At 38.7% G+C, this 23,573-nt stretch overlaps 1 protein-coding gene across 1 annotated transcript in view; it reads left to right on the top strand.

Moving 5' to 3' along the window:
* GRM5 (glutamate metabotropic receptor 5) overlaps positions 1 to 23,573 on the top strand; it is a gene marked incomplete at its 5' end in the record, with an annotated part of 280,548 nt that overhangs the window by 132,126 nt on the left and 124,849 nt on the right. Inside the window, 1 exon segment of the mRNA XM_023757379.1 lies at positions 20,425 to 20,660. Within this exon segment, the coding sequence (XP_023613147.1) occupies positions 20,425 to 20,660 (236 nt within the window).

Below are 23,573 nucleotides of genomic sequence, written 5' to 3' on the forward strand. Positions count from 1 at the left end.
GGGAGTGGGCGGGTGGTCTACAGGCGCATTCGCGTTATATCTTCAAGAAATAAAGTCAACGTAAACATATACTCCCTTGTCTGTGCTATATGCAGAAGCGTGCTGCTGACGGCCATAGTCTCTGATCTGTCTATCCCCTCTACCCTCACGATGTTATGACAGTGAAGCAAATAAGCCATAGTCTAAGTCTAATCATATTCAAATCTAAACCAAGAAAAAAATCAATAGATGATCAAACGATGTCTCTATAACCTAGATTTTATCATTTAGGATCTTTAGTTTACTATGTCAGAGCAATAGGGGGGGTGGCCATGTCGTCTCTAAGTCTTTCATCCATATATGACTCTGCTAGCGTCAATTTGCTTTGTTCATGCCTTAATAAATCTGACATCTCATTATCAGTTCCATGTCTGCAAAGCCAACTCTTTTGAATCTCAACTTAATATATCTTAACATCTCTACTTGTATATTAGAAAGTCATCATATTTAAAATAGAATTCATAATTTTCTCCACAAAACTGTGTACCTTTTCCCAATGAACGGTACAACTAACCTTATAGTTGTTTAAGCACAAGATTTTAAAAGTCACATAATCTTCTATGTTCTTCATATAACCAATGTGTCTGAAAACTCCAGTTCTATTTCTCACTCTGTCAAATTTCTTCACTTTTTTCCATCTCCTCTACCATCATCCAAGCTACAGTAACCTTTCTCATGAAATCAGTATAACTGCATCTTAATTTACTAGTGCATCTTCTACTTTTGCCTCTCACTACTTATTTTTCTCATATTTTAACTAGTATATATATATTCCTCATATTTTTATATAGTATCCTGTGCATATATAAATCATAGCTAGCTCTTATAATGTGAAATATTTGCAGCATAATTGTCAGTAACTATTTACATTTTATGTGTTGTGATAATATGTTAGTCTAAAAGCTTGTCAATATTTAGTATTCAATAAAATAAGTCTCTGGCAACAAAATGTTTAAAGTAGCAAATTAAGCACAAAGATACAGCCTTATGATCAATGATAAATTCATAGCCACATCTCAATTCACACCTACTTGTAACATTTAATACTTTTGGTTTTGATAGAAATAACAGATAATGTAGACTGGCTTCAGCATCAAAGAGGACTTTTTAGTTCATGTAATTAAAAAGTTCAAAGTGGTCAGGTGGTAGACATGGTGTGAGCAGGACTCTGACTCCATTTTCTTGTGACTCTCCATGTGTCAGCTTCACTCTCAGACTGGTTTCTCCCTCATGGTGGAAGAATTGCAATTAGCAGCTTTACAACCTCATATAACATTATCCAGAGAGAAAAAGAGAATATCTATGTCCCACAGTTCCCAGAAAATGTTCTGATCAGACCAGGAGAGACATAAATTCTAATTATATTGGCCAAGGTTACCTAAAACAGTAATTGTGGCAATGGGAGACATTGCTCTGATTGACAGACCAATTGGGGCCCATCTCTAGAAGTACACCATGTTTACTGCAGGGGAGGACACGAGTGAATTTTGACAGGAAAACACTAACCACTATATTGTAAGTCAGGTCTTTTGTATGATGCTGCAAATGTAAAACTGAATAAAAATTGTGTGTACATGTACATATATATAGATGTATACATGTACATATATATCTTCTAGTCACATAAATGCATATATAAAATAACTTATTCGACATTAACCTAAGTAAAAATGTGAAATCATAGGTTGTCCACCAATAAGATCATTTAGTTATTAATTCATTTATATAACAACTTGTCTGTGACATTCCTCTAACTCCACTTCCACAGCTTTCAAATGTTTTTCAAGTGGTTAGGTAATCAGAAGAGATTATTTTTATTTCTTAAATAAAAATTTATTTTCTATAATTTCAGATGAATAATCACTGAGCTCTTTCAACAAAAGTGTGCATGTCTGGATCACTGTTTGACCACACCATTAAATGCGGTGCCTGGCACACAGTAGATGCTAAATAAATAGGTGTTGATTATGTGAATGGATAACTTTAGCTTTAAAGATCCATTACAAGTCTTTAACTTTCACTTTAAAGATAGTCACTTGTATTGTCCAGCAGTTTGGTTAACAATGGAGTACTTGAGTTGAGAGATTCACTGTGTCTTAGTCACTTTTTTATTCCAAAATTTTTTGAAAAATTGAAAATACACCCTATGAAATACACTGTTCTAGGCAATATATAATTATCATTATTTCTATATTTCCTGTAGCATCCTGTGCATATATAAATCATAGATAGCCCTTGTATTGTGTAATTTGTCATCCATCACTTCAACAAATGTTTACTCAGTGTTTACTATTTCCAAGTTCTAAGATATAAATATAACAAAGATATAATACCTGCTCCCAAGGAACTTAACTGTGTTCGGGGTGAGGGTGTCTTATTTGTCATTTTAACTCAATGATAGCATAGATATACTAGTAGTATGGTAAATGCCTAATAAACATTTAAGTTTACAGATAATTCATTGAAGACTAAATTAATGTCCTTTGGAGAATTTATTGTTCACTCCATTCCTATGGAAATGGGACTCTAGTCAGTCATGGCTATAAAAACCAATCAATCAGGGCAATAAAACACTAAATTAGATAGACTAAATTTTATGAGAGTACTATAATAAAATTCAAGACATTATGTTTTATGGAATGCTGATAACTTCCCTAGAGGATAATGTATTTTTACTTTCCTAATGATTCCTGTTGTCAAGTTCTTTGTAAGAATTAACCTCAGGCCTTTATCTAAGGGTTCGTGAAACCAGAGTTAGAGTCCCCAGCACCTGATGTTTCTATTCTTTAAACACTATGATTGATTCTCTTACATATGAGAATGCCCAGACCCTCAATTATGCCGTCTACTCTTTCTGAATTTCCACACCCAGTCTATGCATAACTTTCCACAGGGTCACGCTGGACTCCAACGTCTTTCCTTTTGTTAACTCAACAAACATTTATAGAATGCCTATTATGTGCCAAGGTCATAATAGATTCTATGTGTGAGGGATGTGGGAGAATGAGCCCAAGTTTTGAAATGTGAATGACTTGAGAGAAAACTATACAGGGCACATGGCTAGGAGAGAAGAAGATAGGTTTGAGTTTAAATACAGAGTTTCTGGTGAGAGTGGGACACCTGAATAGAGCCATCTGTAAATGGTTATAATTGTTGGACAGAGTTTAGATCTTCATGGTGGCAATAGTTCAGATGAAGTTTTTACCACCACTCACATATGCCATGAAAATATACATTCTTTTTCCTGATGGTCACTTTATCTGAAAAACCCAATTTTCCCCAGCCTATACCTGAATACATAAAATCTCAAGTCATGTTCTTTTCTTTAAAGCCTGCTCTGAATATTCTTATTCCTTTAAATACCCCCTATTGCTGAATGTCTTGTGTGCATCATAACACTTGCCATTTGCTTATAGATAGCCTTAGGTTGTTCTAAATTATTTTGTGCATCAGAGTTTATCAACCAAGAAGACTTTAATCTTCTTGAGCACAGAAAATATTACTTCCCCTCTCAAATCCCCCACAGGCCTGAAAGCTCAGCACACCCTCCAAATTCCTTATCCATTTAAATTGCTAGCATATCTCTCTTTTCCTTCATCTTTAAAACTTGCCCCACTCCTTCTGTGTATCCAATATTATAGAGTCCCTGTTTCACTGATAACCAATGGGTGAAGTGCTGGGACTATGGAACTAAAACACCGTGCATTAGGATTTCACTGTTTCTTGAAGAAGAAGAGAGGCATATAAACTATTAAAATGCAATGTGATGTATGCTAAATTGAAATTAAGCACAGGGTGTTTATGGTACAAAAATGCATATCTCTTTCAGGCAGGTAGGATTTTAACAAGCTTAGAAGAAAAGGCATCTGAAATGAGGCCAAAACAGCAGATAGAATTTAATAAAATGAAGGGATAAAAAGTGTGACCAAGCAAACCTGAGTGATTATTAAAACTGGTAGTAGTGAGAATTAGTAAGAAACCATGATATCTTCTTGGAGGAACCTAATCAGGGCATGCAAGAAAGGGGAGAATGATGAGAGATAATATTGAGCAAGACAACAGCATGAAGGGTCTTACATGCTTTGTTAAGGAGTTTGGACTTTATTTAAAGGCAGACAGAGCCAAAGAAAATGTGCTACTATTAAATTTGTGCTTTATAAAAATAAACAACAACAAAGGAAGGCCATTAGTACATATTCCTAGTGAGAGAGGATGAGTTCCTAAATAAAGCCATCACTGGGGTGGCCATGGGAAAAGAAGTAGGCTCCCAAAATAGTAAGGACATGGAATCAGCATGACTTGGTCTCTGGAGGGGGGAGATCCTTGGTAACAAATAGAATGGTACTGGCCCTCCTCTAAGACTCTGGTTTGAACAGTGAGAGGAATAATGGTAGCAATCATGACTACAGCAGAAAGGGTAGACATTTCAGTCGGGGAAATGATAAATATCATTTTGGATAAGTTGCATTGGAGGTACCCTTGGGTAGAGCTATCTTGTAGGTGGTGAATACTCTGATGTAGAGGTAAAGATCTAGAAATAATTTTTTAAAATGGTAATTGAAGTCATAGGATGAAATGTAAATGAGACTACATAGAAGTGCAGGTAGACAATACCAAAGACCAAACCCCAGGGAACACTAATCCCTAAGGTGCAGAGGCTCACCCAGAGAATTCCAGAGAATGGAGAAGTCAGGCAGTAAGAGGAGTGCCGGGAGGGGGGGGCGGGGGGGGGGCGGGGTACGTGGCATAAAAGACTTCAAGGAGGAAGTGGTCAATCATCTAAAATGCAGCAGAGGTCAGAGACCCTCACCACCCCTTCCCCACCCAAATATAACTCAGGGCGATTATCCAGCCCATGAACAAGACATGCCGACCGTTCCCTCACACTTCTCTGAATCCTCTCAATGCTTCTCTGTATGTCTATACCTTGTCCTCACATCTGCTTGTTTCAAACACTGCAACACAGTCTCACAACCTGTAGCACATAGATGCCTGTTTGTTATAATCTTTTTTTCAAACTAGTGTGGTGTCTCCTGATATTAAACTATGAACCATTTGGCCATGTCCAACCCTTCTCTACTTTTCTCTTATTGCCTGGGCTCATATTTTCTACTAAAGATAAAATACACTTCTCAACACATTATTTTTTCTTCTCACTTTTTACTTCTGGAACATGTCTTTTGCTCTAACTGGACATTCAAGCATGAACAGCCAGTCCATCTAAACCATTTAGGGGCAATAGCAAACTAGAAAAGTGATTTTACCAGCTTAAAAAGTATCTATAATAAATGAACTTGGAAGATGAGAAACAAATGAGTCAACTTCTGAGAAATAAATGATTCTGAAGTTGCCAGGCTTCTCTGAGATGCCTTTAGTCACCACACGTGGGTTCCAGAGCAGAATGACTGAACTGCCTCACTCCAAACTCCGGGTGCTGGTTATTTATGTTGTTGACTCTTCTGTATTGAATTGTGACCAAAAGTTTGCAGTCCTCATTGCCAATCATTTCACAACTGCCGGCTGTCATATTGTCTCGGTTCTTTGAAACATTTTTCTTCTTTACAAAATATCTTGTAAGGAATAAACACTCAGATGGGGGGATGCTTACTAAAAATAACAAGATCTGTTTTTCCTGTGAACATTTATGTGCAATCCTATGTGTGCATACATATATGTGTGCTTGCATGTGTTACCATGTGTACTGATATGTGAATACATGTGTGTGACTGTTTAAAACCTTAGCTTCCCAAGAGGACAGATACTATCATGTTTTCTTGTTAGCAGAAAAGACAGAGGGTGATGTACCCATTTAGATAAAAATATTCTGTCCATCAGATGAACATCACTTTGGGTTAAAACAACTCAACAAATAAATCACAAATAACAATAACAAACAAAATAACCTTTTTGTTATTAAAATGTTGTTTACTGATGTCTGTGTAAGAGCTTCTAGTAGTAAAACTTCTTTATTATATTCTAACATGATAATATATGTGTGCTTAAAAATAATTGGTTGAAGGGAAATTTAATTGAAAAGAATAGTGTTGCATAGTATGTAAGAAAAATAAATGCCCTGTCTCTGCTAACACACATCTAATGCCATACCTGAATTCTTCCACCACCTAGAAATTGTAAATGTAGTCTCCCAGTCTCTAAATAAGCATGCTTTTATCATCTCTTAACTTACTTTTACCATCTTTTTTTAACCATCTCTTATTTATGCTATCCTTTCTATGGCCTTGCTCTCATAGAATGCCCTTGTTTTTTGTTTGTTTGTTTGTTTTGTTTTTATTTCTCCACACACACCCCTCCTTTGACAGCTTCTTCTAGGCCACCCTGACCTTCTTAGTAATCCTATGCCACAGTTGATTGCCTAGACCACTTTTGCAGTCAGACCCTCAAATCTCTTTCAAACCTGATCTTACACTTCACTCATTTAGCAAAATCTATTGTATCATTCAGCTGCAGCCCTATTTCTAAACTGTAGAGATCTACTAGAGAAAAGCATGCCACTCTGTGGTGTGATGATCCAAATCAGCTTTGTCTTCTTCCTCTTTTCCCCTTCAATCCTACTCCACTAAGATCTGGCTTCTGTCATTACCATTCCGCCAAACCTCCCCAGTCGTATTGCCAGATCCTAAAGACGGTCTAAAGCAGGGGTGGGCAAACTTTTTGACTCGAGGGCCACAATGGGTTCTTAAACTGGACCGGAGGGCCGGAACAAAAGCATGGATGGAGTGTTTGTGTGAACTAATATAAATTCAAAGTAAACATCATTACATAAAAGGGTACGGTCTTTTTTTTTTTTTTTTTAGTTTTATTCATTTCAAACGGGCCGGACCTCCCCAGTTGTATTGCCAGATCCTAAAGATGGTCTAAAGCCCTATGCTCTCTGTTGAATCAAACACTGTTGGCTATACTGTTCCTTTGAAGCTCTTGCCTTCTTTGACTTTGTGTCAGCACTCCACTCCCCATCACTACTACCATTGTTATTCTCTTCCTTCTTGACATTTTCTATATCAAAATCCTAAAAGGACATCTCCTCCTCCATGTATTCCTTAAGTATTGGTATTATGTGGACTTCTACATTTCTCCCTTGCTCATATCATGCAAAACACACTCATGGGTAATCACATTTCCTCTAACAGTTCTGCTAAATGCTGATTTGTTGACCACATTTACATTAAATACCTCAGGCCAGACTTCTCTAAATTTAGATTATATGTGTAATTGCATTCTTGACATAATCCACTTGAATATCTTACATGCATTTCAAAGTCAACATATCTAAAACCAAACTTCCCAACATGTTTCTTTTTAGTGAATGATACTGGTCACTCAAATAAGAAAATTCAGTCATTCTAGACTCCTTTTCCTTCCTCCCCCTCCACATAATATTAATAAACAAATCCTGCCTCGTTGAACTCCTAAATATAGTGTTTCTTACTTGAGTGCCTTTCTTTTCATTCTGTGATCAGTTCCCTTTTTTAAATCCTCATCGGCCCTCACTTGAATTACTGCAGTAGCTCCTAACAAGTACCCTTGCTTTTATTCTTCCATGTGTATAAAAGAGTCTTCTATCAAAACTATAAATTGAACTGTGTCACATTCATGTTTAAAATTTCTATAAAAAACTAAACTGCTGGCCAGCATAACCAGGATCGTGGACATCGGTTGCTTGTGACTTCAATTGTCCTCACAAGAGGACCCACTAGCAACTAGCCAAAGACAAGGTGGCTTTGTCAAAATCCCAGAACTTAGGGGTGAGACCGAAGCACCCCTCTGGAACACAGAGACTGAGAAGGACCACAGTTAGAAGGGCAAGAGGAGCAGCTACCCTCTGACCACATCACCCCTCCCCTAGGCTGTCACAGGCCCATGGTGAGAGGGCCTCTCTGGGTCTATGGTTTCACTGGTGGAGAAAATTAAAACAGAACCCAAGGCAGACATCAAGCTCCCTTGGTGATGTGAGGTGCTTCCTAGGAGGCACACTTGGGTCTCACCTCACCGAGATAACTGGGGAAATCTGTGGGTTTTGATCACTAAGAATCAGATACAAACAGAGAGAAGGGGGGTGGGGTTTACAGCAATTAGCACTCAAGTCTTGGCACACCACATTCCTCCTCATAGTTGCACCCAAGTGGTGCAACTCTGTGTATAGTTTTAGGGAGGAAATAAAAAAGAAAGCAATTCCAAGTTGTGGGGGGATGGGCATGTATGTATATAATAGAAATTAAAACAACTCTTCACTTTACATTTTCATGTACAAAACCAGATAATTTTGGGCACAGATTTGGATCAAAGACCACATTAATAGGTCATACAGCCAGTTGCCCCGTTCAGCTGCAGAGCGAAGCTTGAGTGCCTGCTGGACAGGAATCCCAGTGGGTAGTTGTGCCAGATTCAGTTCACCAGCCAATGAGCTGCATCAGCCTCGGAGCCTCCCCTACTGCTTTTGTTCCAACTTCTTAGCCTCTCTCTCATCCTTGCCTTTCACTGAACTGCCACATAGCTCAAAGGCTGTCTTACCTCAGTACATCTTTTTATCTCACCCGGATTTTAGTCTGTAGAGTCCTGGCTGACCAGAAAGCTTCCTGATAGCATAAATACACTTTTTTTTGGAAAAAAAGTTTATCTAGCTTTCCTGGTTGTTTTCAGAGGAAGTTTGTCTAATCTATCATAGCTAGAAATGGATGTAGCTGTTCAGTTCTAATATGTGACTTACACTTTCAGTCCATTTAGATTAATCACTGGGCATGTGGCATCTAAATTTTTCAGGCTGTCAGGTTCTGACTCTGTCTGGCTTCTTATATAATGCCTATTTCTAAAGCTTAATCTCACACCCAGGACAATTCTCAATTACTTACTGGTCTTTTACAGCCTGGCGGTGTTCAATGGTAAACCATATCTGAGAGATGTGCGAAGCTAACAATAGACTCGGTTTCAGTGTGTGTGTCATGGGGATATTTTGTCAAGGAAAAACATGTTGCCTCAGAGTGAAATGGGAATTGAAGACAGTCCATTCTGTGTTTATGAACAGATATCAAGGTCTCTTGGCATCCTGTAATAGCTCTTTTCCCTGTGAACAGTGAGACTCTCATAACTTTCTAACATGACCAAGATGGGCATTTTATCAGAAGATGAATCCAGTAGTTTAAAGCAATTCTTTGTTTACAGTTTCAGGGAGGAAATAAAAAAGAAAACAATCCCAAGTTGTGGGGGGGATGGGTATGTATGTGTATTATAGAAATTAAAATAACTCTTCGCTTTATATTTTCATGTACAGAATCATATAACTTTGGAGACAGATTTGGATCAAAGACCACATGATTGTACTGCTTCAGTTTTGGTTTCTAGATTTAGGTAGACTGAGTTTGAATCCCGTGTATCCCTGGCTGACTTACTACTTTTCAGACTGAAGTTTCCTCATGTGAAATGTGAAGATGCAAAAATGTCTACCTCATTGGATCACACTATACATGATATATGGCAGAGAGGAAGCATATGCATAAAGAGCTTAGAACAGTGCCTGGCAGATAGCACACCCTACATACATGATCGCTGTTATTCTGTAAGTTTTCATTTGCTGGGCTCTTATGCTGAGGAATGGGTAGGGGATGAGTTTTTTTCCTTCGGTTTATTCCTCATATGTAGCATTCTGCAGAGAAATCGGCATACGTAATGTTGCTCATTAGGCTTCCCTAAATGATAGAATAGTGTCAAACACTGCAGGCAGTTTGAACAAAGTATAAGGAAAATGTATTAGGTCCAAAATTATGAAGTCCCTTGTTATAAGAAATAAGGAAAGGAAACACATGGGGGAGGGGGCAGTTATATTTTTCAATGCCATCATGAAGTCTGCCTGATTGTTTGAAATTTAATATATTTTCAAAAAGTAATTATTGGCTGTTTGGCTGAACATTATGCTTAGCTTAGCAGCATAACAAGATTAACTAGTCCAGTTCAGTGAAAGAGGCATTTACAGACTGAAAACTGGAGGATTATTCTAAGCAAAGAAGCTTCATGAGAAAACATAAAGGTTATATAAAGCTGTGGATACTCTATTCATAACATGCTTTCTCTACTTAACTGAACCATTTAGCTTACCATGTTGCACATTTTATGCAATCACCTCAATTTTTGCCTTTCTTCAAATGGCTATAATATGCCAAGAGAAACAATGGATTGTGTAATTCACAAAATAGTCTACTTACACAAATTTTCTCAGCCTCTCCTCTGTGGAGGATGGGTATTGTAAGGAAGCATTCCTAGAGGGATAAGACTTTAAACCAGAGGGGAGAGTGCCTGATATCCTAGAGCCCACATTGAGGTAAGGGTGGATAGTCTATCTATTCCAGTATGTTTAATACTGTCCATCATTTTCTATAATTCCAAAGTCTTTGGAAGTCAGTCTATTCTGACCAAACCCACAATTAGGTCAGACCTCCTAGGATTGCGTTCCTTCTGATAGTAACATGTTTGGCCTTCCAAGAGAGGAAAATATCAAACAGAGGTGGGGAGTGGTAATGATCACACATTTAGCAGCTTCAGACAGTATTCGTTTACTATCTCATACTTTCTGGAGGTCAGGAGTCCATGTATGGCCTTAGTGGGTTCACCATTCAGAGTTAAAAGGCTGACATCAGGTATTGCCCCCATGCATTTCTTTCTGGAAACATTGTGGGAGAATCTGCTTCCAAACCCATTCAAGTTTTTGGCTGAATACACTTCTCTTTGGATGTACACCTGAGTGCCTGTTTCCTTGACGGTTCTTAGCTGAGGGTCACTCCCAGGTCCTGGAGTTCACCTGCACTCCTTTACGCAAAGCTCCCTCTGTTGTCAGACCCAGCAATGGAGCTTATCCTCCAGCTGTCTCATGCCAACTGCCTCTCATGATTGAATCTCTCAGTCCAGGAAGAGCCACTCCCTTGTCAGGGATCACCTGATTAGGTCAGTCTTGCTGAGGATAATCTCCCTATTTTAAGGTCAATTTATTTGGGATCTTTTTTAAAAAATATATTTTTATTGATTTCATAGAGGAAGGAGAGGGGGAAAGAGATAGAAACATCAATGATGAGAGAGAGCCCTAACCGGTTTTGCTCAATGGATAGAGCATTGACCTGCGGATTGAAGGGTCCCAGGTTTGATTTCGGTCAAGGGCAGGTACCTTGGTTGCGGGCACATCCCCAGTAGAGGGTGTGCAGGAGGCAGCTGATCAATGTTTCTCTCTCATCGATGTTTCTAACTCTCTATCCCTCTCCCTTCCTTTCTGTGAAAAATCAATAAAATATATTTTTTTTAAATGATGAGAGAGAATCATTGAGCAGTGGCCTTCTGCATGCTCCCCTCTGGGGATTGAGCCCACAACTCAGGCATGTGCCCTGACTGGGAATCGAACCATGACCTCCTGGATCATAGGTTGATGCTCAATCACTCAAGCCCAGCAATTTATTTGGGATCCTAAGTACATCTTGAAAATTCCTTCACCTATCTAGAGTAATGTTTGATGGAATAAGTTGAAAGCATGTGTGTATACCAGATAGCAAGCACCTTGGATGCCATGTTAGATTTCTACCTGTACAGTCTCAACCCTACCCTTCCTGTCATCCATTAAATGCCTCTTAAATATCATCCCCCTTAAGAAACATTTCTCAGTACTTTCATCACTGTATGCCATCACTTTGGAATCTCTGTGAAGTACAGAAAGTGCTCTGGAGCTAGAAAGATCTGGGTTTACATCCCCTCTATGTTTGCTGTGGGATTTTGTGTAGATTACTTGATCCCTCAGAGCCTTGTTTTCCTGCATGGTAAAAATTAGGGTTATTATAATGACCTCTATGGCCTGAAGGGAATTAGGAAAAGTAATACAATGGCCACCACCTGTCCTGTGCTAGACAGGTAGCAATGTTGATTTTCCTGACTTGTTCCTTTCAGAACATTCTGAATGTTCTGATATAGCTCCTCTAATCCACATCTATATATAAAGGCTTCAAAGGGGGAAAAGTAAGATCTACAAACCCAAGAAATAAGTTGATTTTCAGTAAATCATCTACCCATTTTCTGGAAAATTCTACATTGTGCTTCTTTTTAGAATTAATTCACTGGAGTTGACTGGTATATGTTCATTAGAGATTTTATTTAAAAGCAAAATATCCTTCCTTGCTTTTCACTATTTTATTTAGTGATTCTAAGGCCTCCTACTCCATCAGGAAAGGGGAAAAAAGGATTATTATATGAAGACAGCCAAGCAGTCAGTAGACTCCCACTATTAGAAAAAAATCCCAAAATATCTGTCAAAATGCTATTGGTTAGAGATTTGGCAGGATGATGGTTACATGTGGGCAGAACAGCAGTTTCCATAATAATTATGTGGGTTGCGAACAGATTTCGGAAAAAATGCTGGATGTGGCCTAATGAATGTTCTCATTAATCGTAATAGCATCAGGTAGAGAGGGCGAGGACCATTTTGGAGGAGAAACCAATTTAGCCTTTCAGAATCATTTTATAAGGCACATCTGACAGCATTGTTTTCTCAATTAAAATGGATATTTGTAGTTGCTGAACAGAATTCTATATAATTTGAAGTTTGCCTTTTAAAGACTAATTTTCTAATAAGTTATGTTAAACATCTCTTGAGTGCTTAACATGTGCCAGACATTATAATAAATCTAAGGATGAGGAGACATCAAAAACATAAAATTTATATTCTACTTGGGCAAAACAGAAATAAATGTACCTAACTCTAATACGATGATAAATGCAAAACTAAAAGCATCATAATGTTACCACTTTAAGTGCAGAAACCTTATCTTCTTGTTCACCACTATACCCCCACATTTACTAGTAGAATATGAGCCACCCAACACCTGATCAGTGAATAAGGGAATAAATGCCACCTTGTTTTGGAAGCAGAGAGGAGGGAACTATTAAATCCAGGGGAGCTTGGGGATGGTTTTTATAAGTTGCAACCAAGCTCAGTCTGTCTGCCTGATGAATGAATTGGATTTTATCACATCAGAAAACACGTGAGGAGGTGAAAGGATGGTGCTCTGTGCAGAGGGCACAGCATACTCCAAGGCATTGAGGTGCAAAAGAGACATAGTTGAGAAATAAGAAACAGCATGCTATGTCTCTAATGCACAACATGTGTCTGGTAGTGTAAAAGTACCAATGTCATCAAGATAAGCAGGACTAAAGAATTCAGGGAGCAAGAATAACTGCGTGTCCACCCTCGCTTTCCCTCACCCACCCCACTCACATCCCTGATATAAACATAATGACTGTAGGAATAATAGTCATTCTGATACTTCCATTTTTAGTCAGGTACTGCTTTTCATGCAGCTTTTGAGGTGATTTCTTTATGCTATTTTCTCATGGCAGATGCTTTCCCAAGAACTCTGAGGAGTTGTACTGAACTAGAGGCCCCGTACACAAATTTGTGCACGAGTGGGGTCCCTGAGCCTAGCCAGCGATCGAGGCCAATAGGGGGCTAGCCGGCTCGGGGGAAGGACCCAGGGAGGTTGTCCAGCTGGCCCCTGAGGGACCACAGGAGGTTGGCCAGCTGATGGGGGGGCCAGCTGGGCAGGTGGAGGGGCCGTGGGAGGTTGGCTGTGGGAGCTCACTGACCACCAGGGGGAAGCTCCTGAGTGTCTGCCATCTGGTGGTCAGTGCGTGTCATAATGACTGGTCGACTGGTCATTCCAGTCGTTCTGGTCATTCCAGTCATTCACTTTTATGTATATAGATAATCATGTTGCTGTTTGAGAATTCAACTAATGGAATCCTATCCATTGAATGTGATTAGCCTTCCTTGTAAATAAATCAGGAGATTCTAAATGCAAGAATGAAGAGTTTTGAACCACCCAGAATAGTAATTGAGGTGATCAGGGAATAATCTCAGGAGCCAAGATAGGAATGTGATTTTCAGTAAGTGATGATTTGGTGACTGGAAACCTAATGAATTGTACTTTTTGTGGACAGATTGAATAAAAGGAAAGAATATGTTCAGTCTATAGGATAAATGAGGACACTTCCAATGGTCTGGAAGTCCTAAATGCCTATTCAAGCAGGTCATGGCTAAAGGATTATTGGCTTGTTGAAGGCATGTATTGGAACCTACCATAGAACCTGTGCAGTTTGAATATATAGAAGAGGCATGCAAAGTGATTACTGAATTAATGAATTAGAATGAATAGAACATGAAGACTGTTGCTAAAGGATCATCTCACGCTACATATATGTTTCTGTTTTCCATAGCAGTAACTTAAAACATATGTTGATAAGAAATAAAAAAGGAAGCACATATTATATTGTCTGCATTGTAAATTTTTATATTTTTACTGGAGAGAAACATTTTAAGTTATTTAGCTTCTATACATTAACATTCAATAATTCATGAAGCCTTTTTTCATAATTTTCCAATATGAATTTTCCAATATGAATTTTCTATTCCTGTTAGCATGTAGCTTTCAGGGACTTTCACATTTTAGAAATGTATTTTGATATTAAATCTAGTCATTTTAAGTATTGCAGTAATTATTTTAGAGCCATAACCATTGGTATGCTTTATATGTCAGTAATTCAATACAATGAATGATAAAAATAACAATTTTAAAGTTAAAATATTTATGTTATAATGATATAATAGAGTATCAGGTTTTTACAGTTCTATAATTCTCATTATTTCTCTCTCTCTCTTTTTAGTGCCAACAGCTATTATTCAGCATACAAAAACATAAGCAAAATAGAGTGGGTTCAATATGGCACTGGAACCACATATAAGAAAAGTGTTAACTTGTATTTTTAACATTCAAATCAATTTTTTATGTAGAAATTAGATAGAAATCTAGGAAAAAGAAATACTAGAGAGCATAGCAAGGGCAATCTGATTATTGTAGACCCCAACTTGCATTCATTTTCTCCATTTTTTTACCCAAACCTGATGTCTGCCTTCTTGCTCTTGGGAACTCTGGATAACATATCAATATTATGCTTGGGAGTTATTTTAAACAGCAAAATCAATTAAAAAGAAACACAAAAAATAAATTTTACTAAATAGATCACTCTGCAAATATAGAATCCTATATAATAAAAGCCTAATATGTTAAGTGTCCAACCATTTGAGCAGTCACTGTGACGCACATTGACCACCAGGGGGCAGATGCTCCAACCAGTAGGTTAGCTTGTGTCTGGGGTCCGGCCAATCAGGACTGGGCTAGATGGGCCAGACATGTCCTGGAGCCCTCCCACAATTTCTCCCCAGCCTCAGTCATGCACTGGTGGGGTCCCTCGGCCTGGCCTGTGCCCTCTTGCAATGTAGGACCCCTCAGGGGATGTTGGAGAGCCGGTTTTGGCCTGATCCCCACAGGCCAGGCCGAGGAACCCCACCAGTGCCATGCACCGGGCCTCTAGTCTGCATATAATGAGGATGGAGTCATTATCAAAGAATTGGAAAGAAAATAATGAAATAGATTAGAGGAGATGAGTAAAATATCAACCAGTGAAAAGAGAAAAATTAGTTGGATGGCTGGCTGGACAGATGACTTCATGAATGGATGGATGAATGAATGTGTGAATAGATGGATGGATAGATAGAAAATAGATAGATAGATAGATAGATAGATAGATAGATAGATAGATAGAAGATACACACATACAAACAAAATCTAGAAAAGTGCCTTAAATATGGTATATTTCCAGTTTGTTCCCTAATCTTCCTAATCTTTTTTTTATTTCGTAAAATATTAGTCATCTAAAGATATTAAAGTAGTGCCAAAATCTTGACAGTCCACTCTATCAATGCAATAGAAACCATTAGATAGTAGAAAAGTAAGCTCAAGTTTTTCTTGGTATATCATTTTACTTTTGAATATATTATTCCTCACTTAGACATACCCTATCATCTTAACACAAATCTTAGAAGCACATTTTTATTAAAATGTTAATTTTTAATAAACTAAAGTCAATATAGCACCATCTAACTTAGCCAGCATAGAATGAACTTTCTTGAGACTTACATATCAAATAATCCCCAGTAAGTTTAAATATAATAATCCTGCTTTGTCACATAGATATTGGAACTTTCTGTTTACACACAAACTCCTCTATGATTTTTATTTTGCTGTTGAATGAAAGAATATGGGTCAAAATTATTTTAAACTCACAACTCTAACTTGTAAGCTACTAATAAAATATCACTTCTGGCTAAATTGTTAAACATAGAGAAGAGATTTATACCTTTATACCAAAAGGTTCAATTCCCAGTTAAGGGCAAGTACCTGGGTTGCAGGTTCAGTTCTCAGCCTGGTTGGAGTGCATGTAGGAGGCAACCAATCTAGGTGCCTCTCTTCTCTCTCTCTCTCTCTCTCTCTCTCTCTCTCTCTCTCTCTCCCTCTCTCTCCCTCTCCCTTTCTCTCCTCCCCGCCTCCCTTCCCTTCCCTCTCTCCCACTCTAAAAATCAATGGAAAAAATATCCTCAAGTGAGAATTAACAAAAAATAAATAAATAAATAAGTTTAAAAAGCTAAAAAACATGATGAGAGATGAGTAAATTCACACACTCTGGTTCTAACACTTTTCATGGAATATAACCTTCAAAAAAAGTTTATCAGACAGGCTTTTACATCCCCATTAAATTCAATGAATGAATTGTGAAGGGTAAATTGAACCCATTGTAATCTTATATTTCTTATGTAATATGCATAGTCATAGCATTACTTGAGAGCAAGCTCCTGTTAACAAAAGGAGCAATTTAAATCCTCTCTTCCTTGGAGAATGGGTGCTTGACAAACAGAGCTTCCTGTCTCCTTCGCAGCACGCCCATGCATCTCCTCAAGTGCCAATGAGACCCACACTCTCATACCAATGATATAATAAATCCTCCAAAACAGAGGGAGAAAATGAGGCAAACAAGCCCACTTCATTTCAATTTGTCAGCTTTAAATAAAATCTTCTGCAGCTGAAAATGAGAATCTTGAGGGAAGATAATGTGAGAAGTAATGAAATTCAACATGGGAATGAAACATATTGCATTTTTTTTCTGATCTGCCACAAAAGTTTTTGAAATTTCACCATAGATAATTTAGAATGAAATACCTTCTTGTCAAGGAGGACTTAGAGGAAGAATTAGCTTATTTTGTTTGTTTATTTTTTTCTCTTCTACCACCTACTGAGGACTTAGGAAATATTTCAAGTTTTCTTGAGCCCCTATGATATCTTAATGAGTTATCTATGACCTTTGGAACAACTCTCACTACCAATTTTTAAGTCAGAGTTGATATAAAAGAGTATACTGAAAAAAAATGCTTTTTGCTCTTATGTTAATTAATTACCTTCATAACACGTCCCCGGGCACTGATTTTATATGCAAAATATTGGAGCATGCTCTCTGCCTGCAAAAATAAAGTAGGAAGGACAAAAGAGCAATTCGGAGAATGGTAAAAATCTATTGACATTCTGATAAATAAAAATAGCTGGATATCAATTAAGTAAACAATGATTGTTTAATGTAAGTCTTTTCCTTCACCCTTTCCCCAGTGCCCACTCCCCCAGCCCAGCTTATTTTCACAGGCCAACAATGCATTCAGAAGGCTTCATTCTGTTCTTCCACTCAACACTTTCTGTATTCCCTCTTTGGTGTTATTTTTTTTTTCATTGTTGAATTTCCCCTTGATTTTCTTTATCTTTCTTGAAAGAACACTTGTACCTCTTCAAAGAAAGGCCGGCACCACTGGGTCCCAGCAGATACATAGCACAAGTTGTACAAATTCCAGTGGGAGAGAGGACAGGAAAAGCCAGTGTCTTTTTTCCCCAAATGTCCCAAGGTGTGAACAAATTTGATACTAACATCATTTCAGTGTCTTTTAAAGGGTGTCCCAAAATTCACGCAAGAAGTAATTTTGATAGAAAACATGTGTTTCTAATTAAAAATTGTAATTTTTTATTGATTCATAAAGGATACAGTATAGGGTTACTTATGGAATAGCATATCGGGTAAATAGCCTCCACGGCTTTGCTGGCACATATGCACTCTTTTGTTGAAATTTTCCATGACCGTTTTGCGTAAATGTGGCTGAATTTCGATGAGGCTCATTTTCATTTTGATGGCTTGGTTAATCTACAAAATTGTCACATTTGGGGTTCAGAAAATCTATGACTGATTGTTTAGAAACAAATGCATCCACAACGTGTCACTGTTTGGTGCGGATTTGGGGCTGGAGGCATCATTGGACCATTCTTCGAAAATGCGGCTGCTCAGGCAGTAACAAGAGTGCGTATGTGCCAGCAAAGCCGTGGAGGCCATTTACCCGATATGCTATTCCATACATAATACTATACTGTATACTTTATGAATCAATAAAAAATTTACAATTTTTAACTATAAACCTGTGTTTTCTATCAAAATTACTTCTTGCCTGAATTTTGGGACACCCTTTATTTCCAATGTTGTGTCTTATGTATTTTTCTTATCAGCTAAGAATACTTTTACTTAAGCTATTATACTCAGACCATTACACCATGAACTCTCTGATTTTAACTCTTTTATTTTAAAACTAGGGTCCCAGTGCACGAATCTGTGCACCTTGAAAGGAACTATGGATCATGAGGCTGCGGTGGGCACAGGGGCGGGTCTTGGCCATCCTCCATGCCCCCACCCGGCCCCTCCCACCATGGGCCCCCTGGTCCCCTGTCTGCCGACAGCCCTGCTCCCATCGCCACCATCACTCCCACTCACTAACAGTGTGGAGTGATTGGGGCCAGCCCTGTCAGCGGGTATGAGCGAAGGCTGCTGTCCTGTTCGCTCCTCAGGAGCAGGGGGAGGTAGAGAAGCCCTGAGTGGTGATTGGGGCTGGCAGCCACCTCTCGCACCCACTACCAGCACCAGAGCTGCCACTTGCACCTGCTGCTGGCGCCCGGTGCTGGTCCCAATCGCTTGGCGCCATCGGTGGGTGTGAGTGGCAGCTCCAGTGCCGGCAGCTGGTGCAAGCGGGGCCGGCGCCAGCAGGAGATGCGAGTGCTGGGCGGGACCGTGGTGCGTGGGAGCAAAGAATTTTCAGTAACCAACAGAGGCTCACCCTGATGATAGCAACTGGTGCCCCACCTTGGTCTGGTGCCCCCGCTCACCTGCTCCACCATCCCACCGCAGCCAATGCCTGCATGTTCTGCAAGTGCCCCCTGGGTGTCAGTGCACATCATAGCGATCAGTTGTTCGATTGTTTGGTTGTTCTGCTCTTTGGTCTATTTGCATATTAGGGATTTTTATATATAGATTCATAGATTTTGAGTGATCAGTGCACAGAATGACAGCAACGCTGAGGCGTATGTTCCTTGACACCATTGATGACACATTGTTAAGATGTTCTTTCAATCACTCTAATGTAAAACATAATTTCCTATGCGTATTTTAAATGTATTAGAGAAACAGGATGGGGTAGGAAAGACTATACAAACTATGAAATACAAGGACTCACTTTGAGGCGCTGACAAATCACTATATATTTTTTATTTTTGTTAATCCTCATCCGAGGATATTTTTTTCATTAACTTTTAGAGAGAGTGGAAGGGAAGGGGAGAGACAAAGAGAAAGAAACATCAATGAGAAAGAGACATGTAAATTAGTTGCCTCCCGTACCCAACCAGGCCAGGGATCCAGCCTGCAGCCAAGGTACATGCCCTTGACAGGAATTGAACCCAGGACCCTTTATTGAGCAGGCTGACCTGATGCTCTATCCACAAAGCCAAACCGGCTACGGCAGCAAGCTTTTGTATTTGTTTTTTTAACCCCTATAATTCACTTGTAAAATGTAAAAAAAGAGAAAGAAAGAAAGAAGGAAAGAAAGGAAGGAAGGAAGGAAGGAAGGAAGGAAGGAAGGAAGGAAGGAAGGAAGGAAGGAAGGAGGGAGGGAGGGAGGAAAAAAGAGAGAGAGGATCATGTCATAGGATGGTTAAGTTAATAATAAGCATGTTTTAGAAATATTTTATTCTTATTTTACGATCATTATAATAATTACTATTAAGAAAAAATGTATTTAAAGTGAACTTGACTTAGCTATAAAATGTTCAGTAAATAGTGTGAATGGTGATATGCAGCTTCCAGGCATACATTATATTTTGCAACCAGTGAAATTCTGCCAAACCATTAAGTTATTCTCTACAGTTCAAGGCAAGTGGGGTTTGTGCCTTTCAGCACTTTTAGCCCCAAGGTTCCCATTGTGCTTTGCATTTTTAATTCTAACAGACCGCTACCTCAAAATCATGTAGGTGTGATGCAGGACCACGATGTGGCCTGAAATAGCCATTTAACGACAGCTTTTCAAAAGGAAAGCCAACGGAGCCCTTTGCTGAGGAGATGCCTGTTCTAAGCCAGGGGTTGTCTGTTTCCCCACAGTGATGGCTGGGCTGACAGGTATGATGTGACTGACGGATACCAGCGAGAAGCTGTCGGTGGAATCACAATCAAGCTCCAATCTCCTGATGTCAAGTGGTTTGATGATTATTATCTGCAGCTACGGCCAGAAACAAACCTCCGAAACCCTTGGTTTCAAGAGTTTTGGCAGCACCGTTTTCAGTGCCGGCTGGAAGGGTTTGCACAGGAGAACAGCAAATACAACAAGACCTGCAACAGTAAGCAGATTTATTGTTTCATCCTACCACCGGTCTCGACAATTTTGTCTCACCTCTTCATATAATTAATTTGGAGTTTTCCATAGAAATCACTAAATGAACCCTTAATTAATACAAACTACTTTCTGTTGGTTCATGTTTTCATTCAGCAATCTTACATATATCTGTTAGTTTACCCCCACTCACACTTCTTTTGCTATTGCTATATAATTCACATGTTTTATATATAGTACTACAGAGCTTTGTTAGGATATTTGCTAGAAATAGTCAACAGTGTCCTTCATTATGTTCAGTATCTTCAATACTGAAGAATTCCCTTTAGTATTTTTTATAAAGTGTTGGCAAGAAATTCCATCAGTGTGGTTTTTTTTTTCCTGAGAGTATCTTTATTGCACATTTAGTTTTGAGGGATCTACTTACTGAGTATAGCATTCTATATTGGCAGGTTTTCTTTTCTTTTCATTTATAATTGTTGACACTACAAGAGATGTCCCCATTTTTCCCCCCTTTGCCCACCTCCACCCAGCCCCAGCCCCACCCCCACTTCCCGCTGGCCATCACCACACTGTTGTCAGTGTCTGTGGGTTATGCATTTATGTTTTTTGGCTAATCCCTTCACCTGCTTTTATCCAATTCCCCTCTCCTCCTCTGCTCTGACAGCTGTCAGTCTGTTATATGGATCCATGCCTCTGGTTCTATTTTGTATATCAGTTTATTTTGTTCATTAGATTCCACATATAAGTGAGATCTTATGGTATTTGTCTGTCTCTGACTGGCTTATTTCACTTAGCATAATAATCTCCAGGTCCATCCATGCTGTTTCAAAAGGTAAGATAAAAAAATAAATAAATAATGTGATTTAAATAATAATAATAATAATAATAATAATAATAATAAAGAAGACAGGTTTCCTTTTATTTAATTTTATTTTTTGCATCGTTTTTTTCCCTTTAAAAAACAGCATTCTGTTTCCTGGATTCCATGATTTTATTGAGAAGTTAGCCACGACTCTTAATATTTCCCTGGTAGTAATATGTCTTTTTTCTTAGCTTTTAATGTTAACCTTTACTTAACTATGAGGAGAGTAAGAATGGATTCCCTTAAATATTTCTTTCTTAGGGTTACCAAACGTTTCTAAACTTGTAGATTTCAGATTCTTACCAGTTTTGAAAAATCCCAGAAATTATTTCCTAAAACATTCATTCTATCATATTTCTGTTTGCTCCTTCTGGTACCCAGTTATACCAATGTGAGACTATTTGACCGTGTCACACATGTGACTTTTTATCTGTACCTTCATATCTTTTCTCTGTGTCCTGTTTCATTCTTTTCTGTTATTCTCTTTTTGATTTCACTAATCATGTCTTCTCCTATGTCCAGTCTGCTGTTAACCAAAATAAGAGGTACTTCATTTCTGATACGGTGTTTAACGAACCCAGAATGCCAATTTAATTCTTGTTAATAGTTTCCAGTTTTATGTTAAAGTTTTCCTTCTCACCTTTTTTTTTCAGTCCTTTACTTTGTTTCCTTAAACATATTGATCATAGTTATTTTATGGTCCTTCTGGATCTTTGGTAATCTATTTCTGTTGACCGATTTCTCTTAGTTGTTGGTCCCATTCTATGTTTCCTGACACGTGCACAGTATATTTTCTTTTATGCTAGACAATGAGTTGAAAATCACCATAAAGATTAAATTTTACGTTATTTTTCCCCCAGCGATAGCTTGCCTTTTCCAGATTCAAAGAAATTGAGATGGTGTAGGTTGTAGCATAAAATAGCAGCAATCAACTGCTCGTTAAAATGTCTTTAAGGAACAATTAGCACGGAATTTTAATTGAGAGTCTAGCTATTATATTCCCTGCTCTGGATGACTGACTCACAGATTCTCACTATTTTTGAGCTTTGCTCTCCAGCCTCCTGCACCATAATGTTTCTAAGTTTGGCATATTTCATGGGGGGGGGAAACTAACTGAAGTTTGAGCAGTTTCCATTCTTCAAGTGGAGCTTTTTCCCCCCAAATAATACAAAACAATGGGAGACTTTAGTCTTTCACTTCAGAATCTTGAGCCTCTCATGGCACCTGCAGAATCAGCAACTGGATCAGGAGGGGAAATGGCTGTCATGCACTTAGGGCTCCTGGGGCTTATAAACTGACATACCAGATCATTTCAAATTCCAAAACTTTTTCTGGTTTCTCTTTTTCCAGCAGTGCCCTATGCCAGGTGGAATTATGCACCCCCCCCCCATCCCAGCAGCAATTCATGTCCTTTCCCGGAACCTCAGAAGGCGACTATTTAGAAATAGCATCAGTGCAGATGTAATTAGGCAAGAGGAGGACATATTGGAATAAGATGAACTCTTAATCCAATGTGCCTGATGTCTTTGTAAAAAGAGAAACAGAGACGCACAGGGAAAATGCCATGGGGAGGCACCGGCAGAAGCTGGAATGATGCTGCAGAAAGACAAGGGCTGCCAAGGACTTAGAGCTGCCGCCAGAAGCTAGAAAGAGGCAGGGAAGGGCTCTACCCACGGTCTCTGAGAAAGCGTGGCCCTGCTGGCCCCTTGATTTTGGATCTCTAAAATCCAGAACTGTGAGAGAATAAATTTGTTTATTTATTTATTTTAATAGATTTGTATTGATTTCAGAGAGGAAGGGAGAGGGAGAGAGGAACATTAATGCTGAGAGAAAATCATTGCTTGGCTGCATCCTGCATGCCCCACACAGGGGATCAAGCCCACAACCTGGGTATGTGCCCTGACCAGGAATCAAACCAGGACCTCCTGATTCATAGATCAATGTTCAACCACTGAGCTACACCATCGGGGCTAAATTTGTTTGTTTGTTTGTTTTTGTTTTTTTAAAAAATATATTTTATTGATTTTTTACAGAGAGGAAGGGAGAGAGATAGAA

The sequence above is a fragment of the Myotis lucifugus genome, unplaced genomic scaffold, assembly GCF_000147115.1.
Source record: "Myotis lucifugus unplaced genomic scaffold, Myoluc2.0 scaffold_106, whole genome shotgun sequence".
Taxonomy (NCBI): Eukaryota; Metazoa; Chordata; class Mammalia; order Chiroptera; family Vespertilionidae; genus Myotis; species Myotis lucifugus.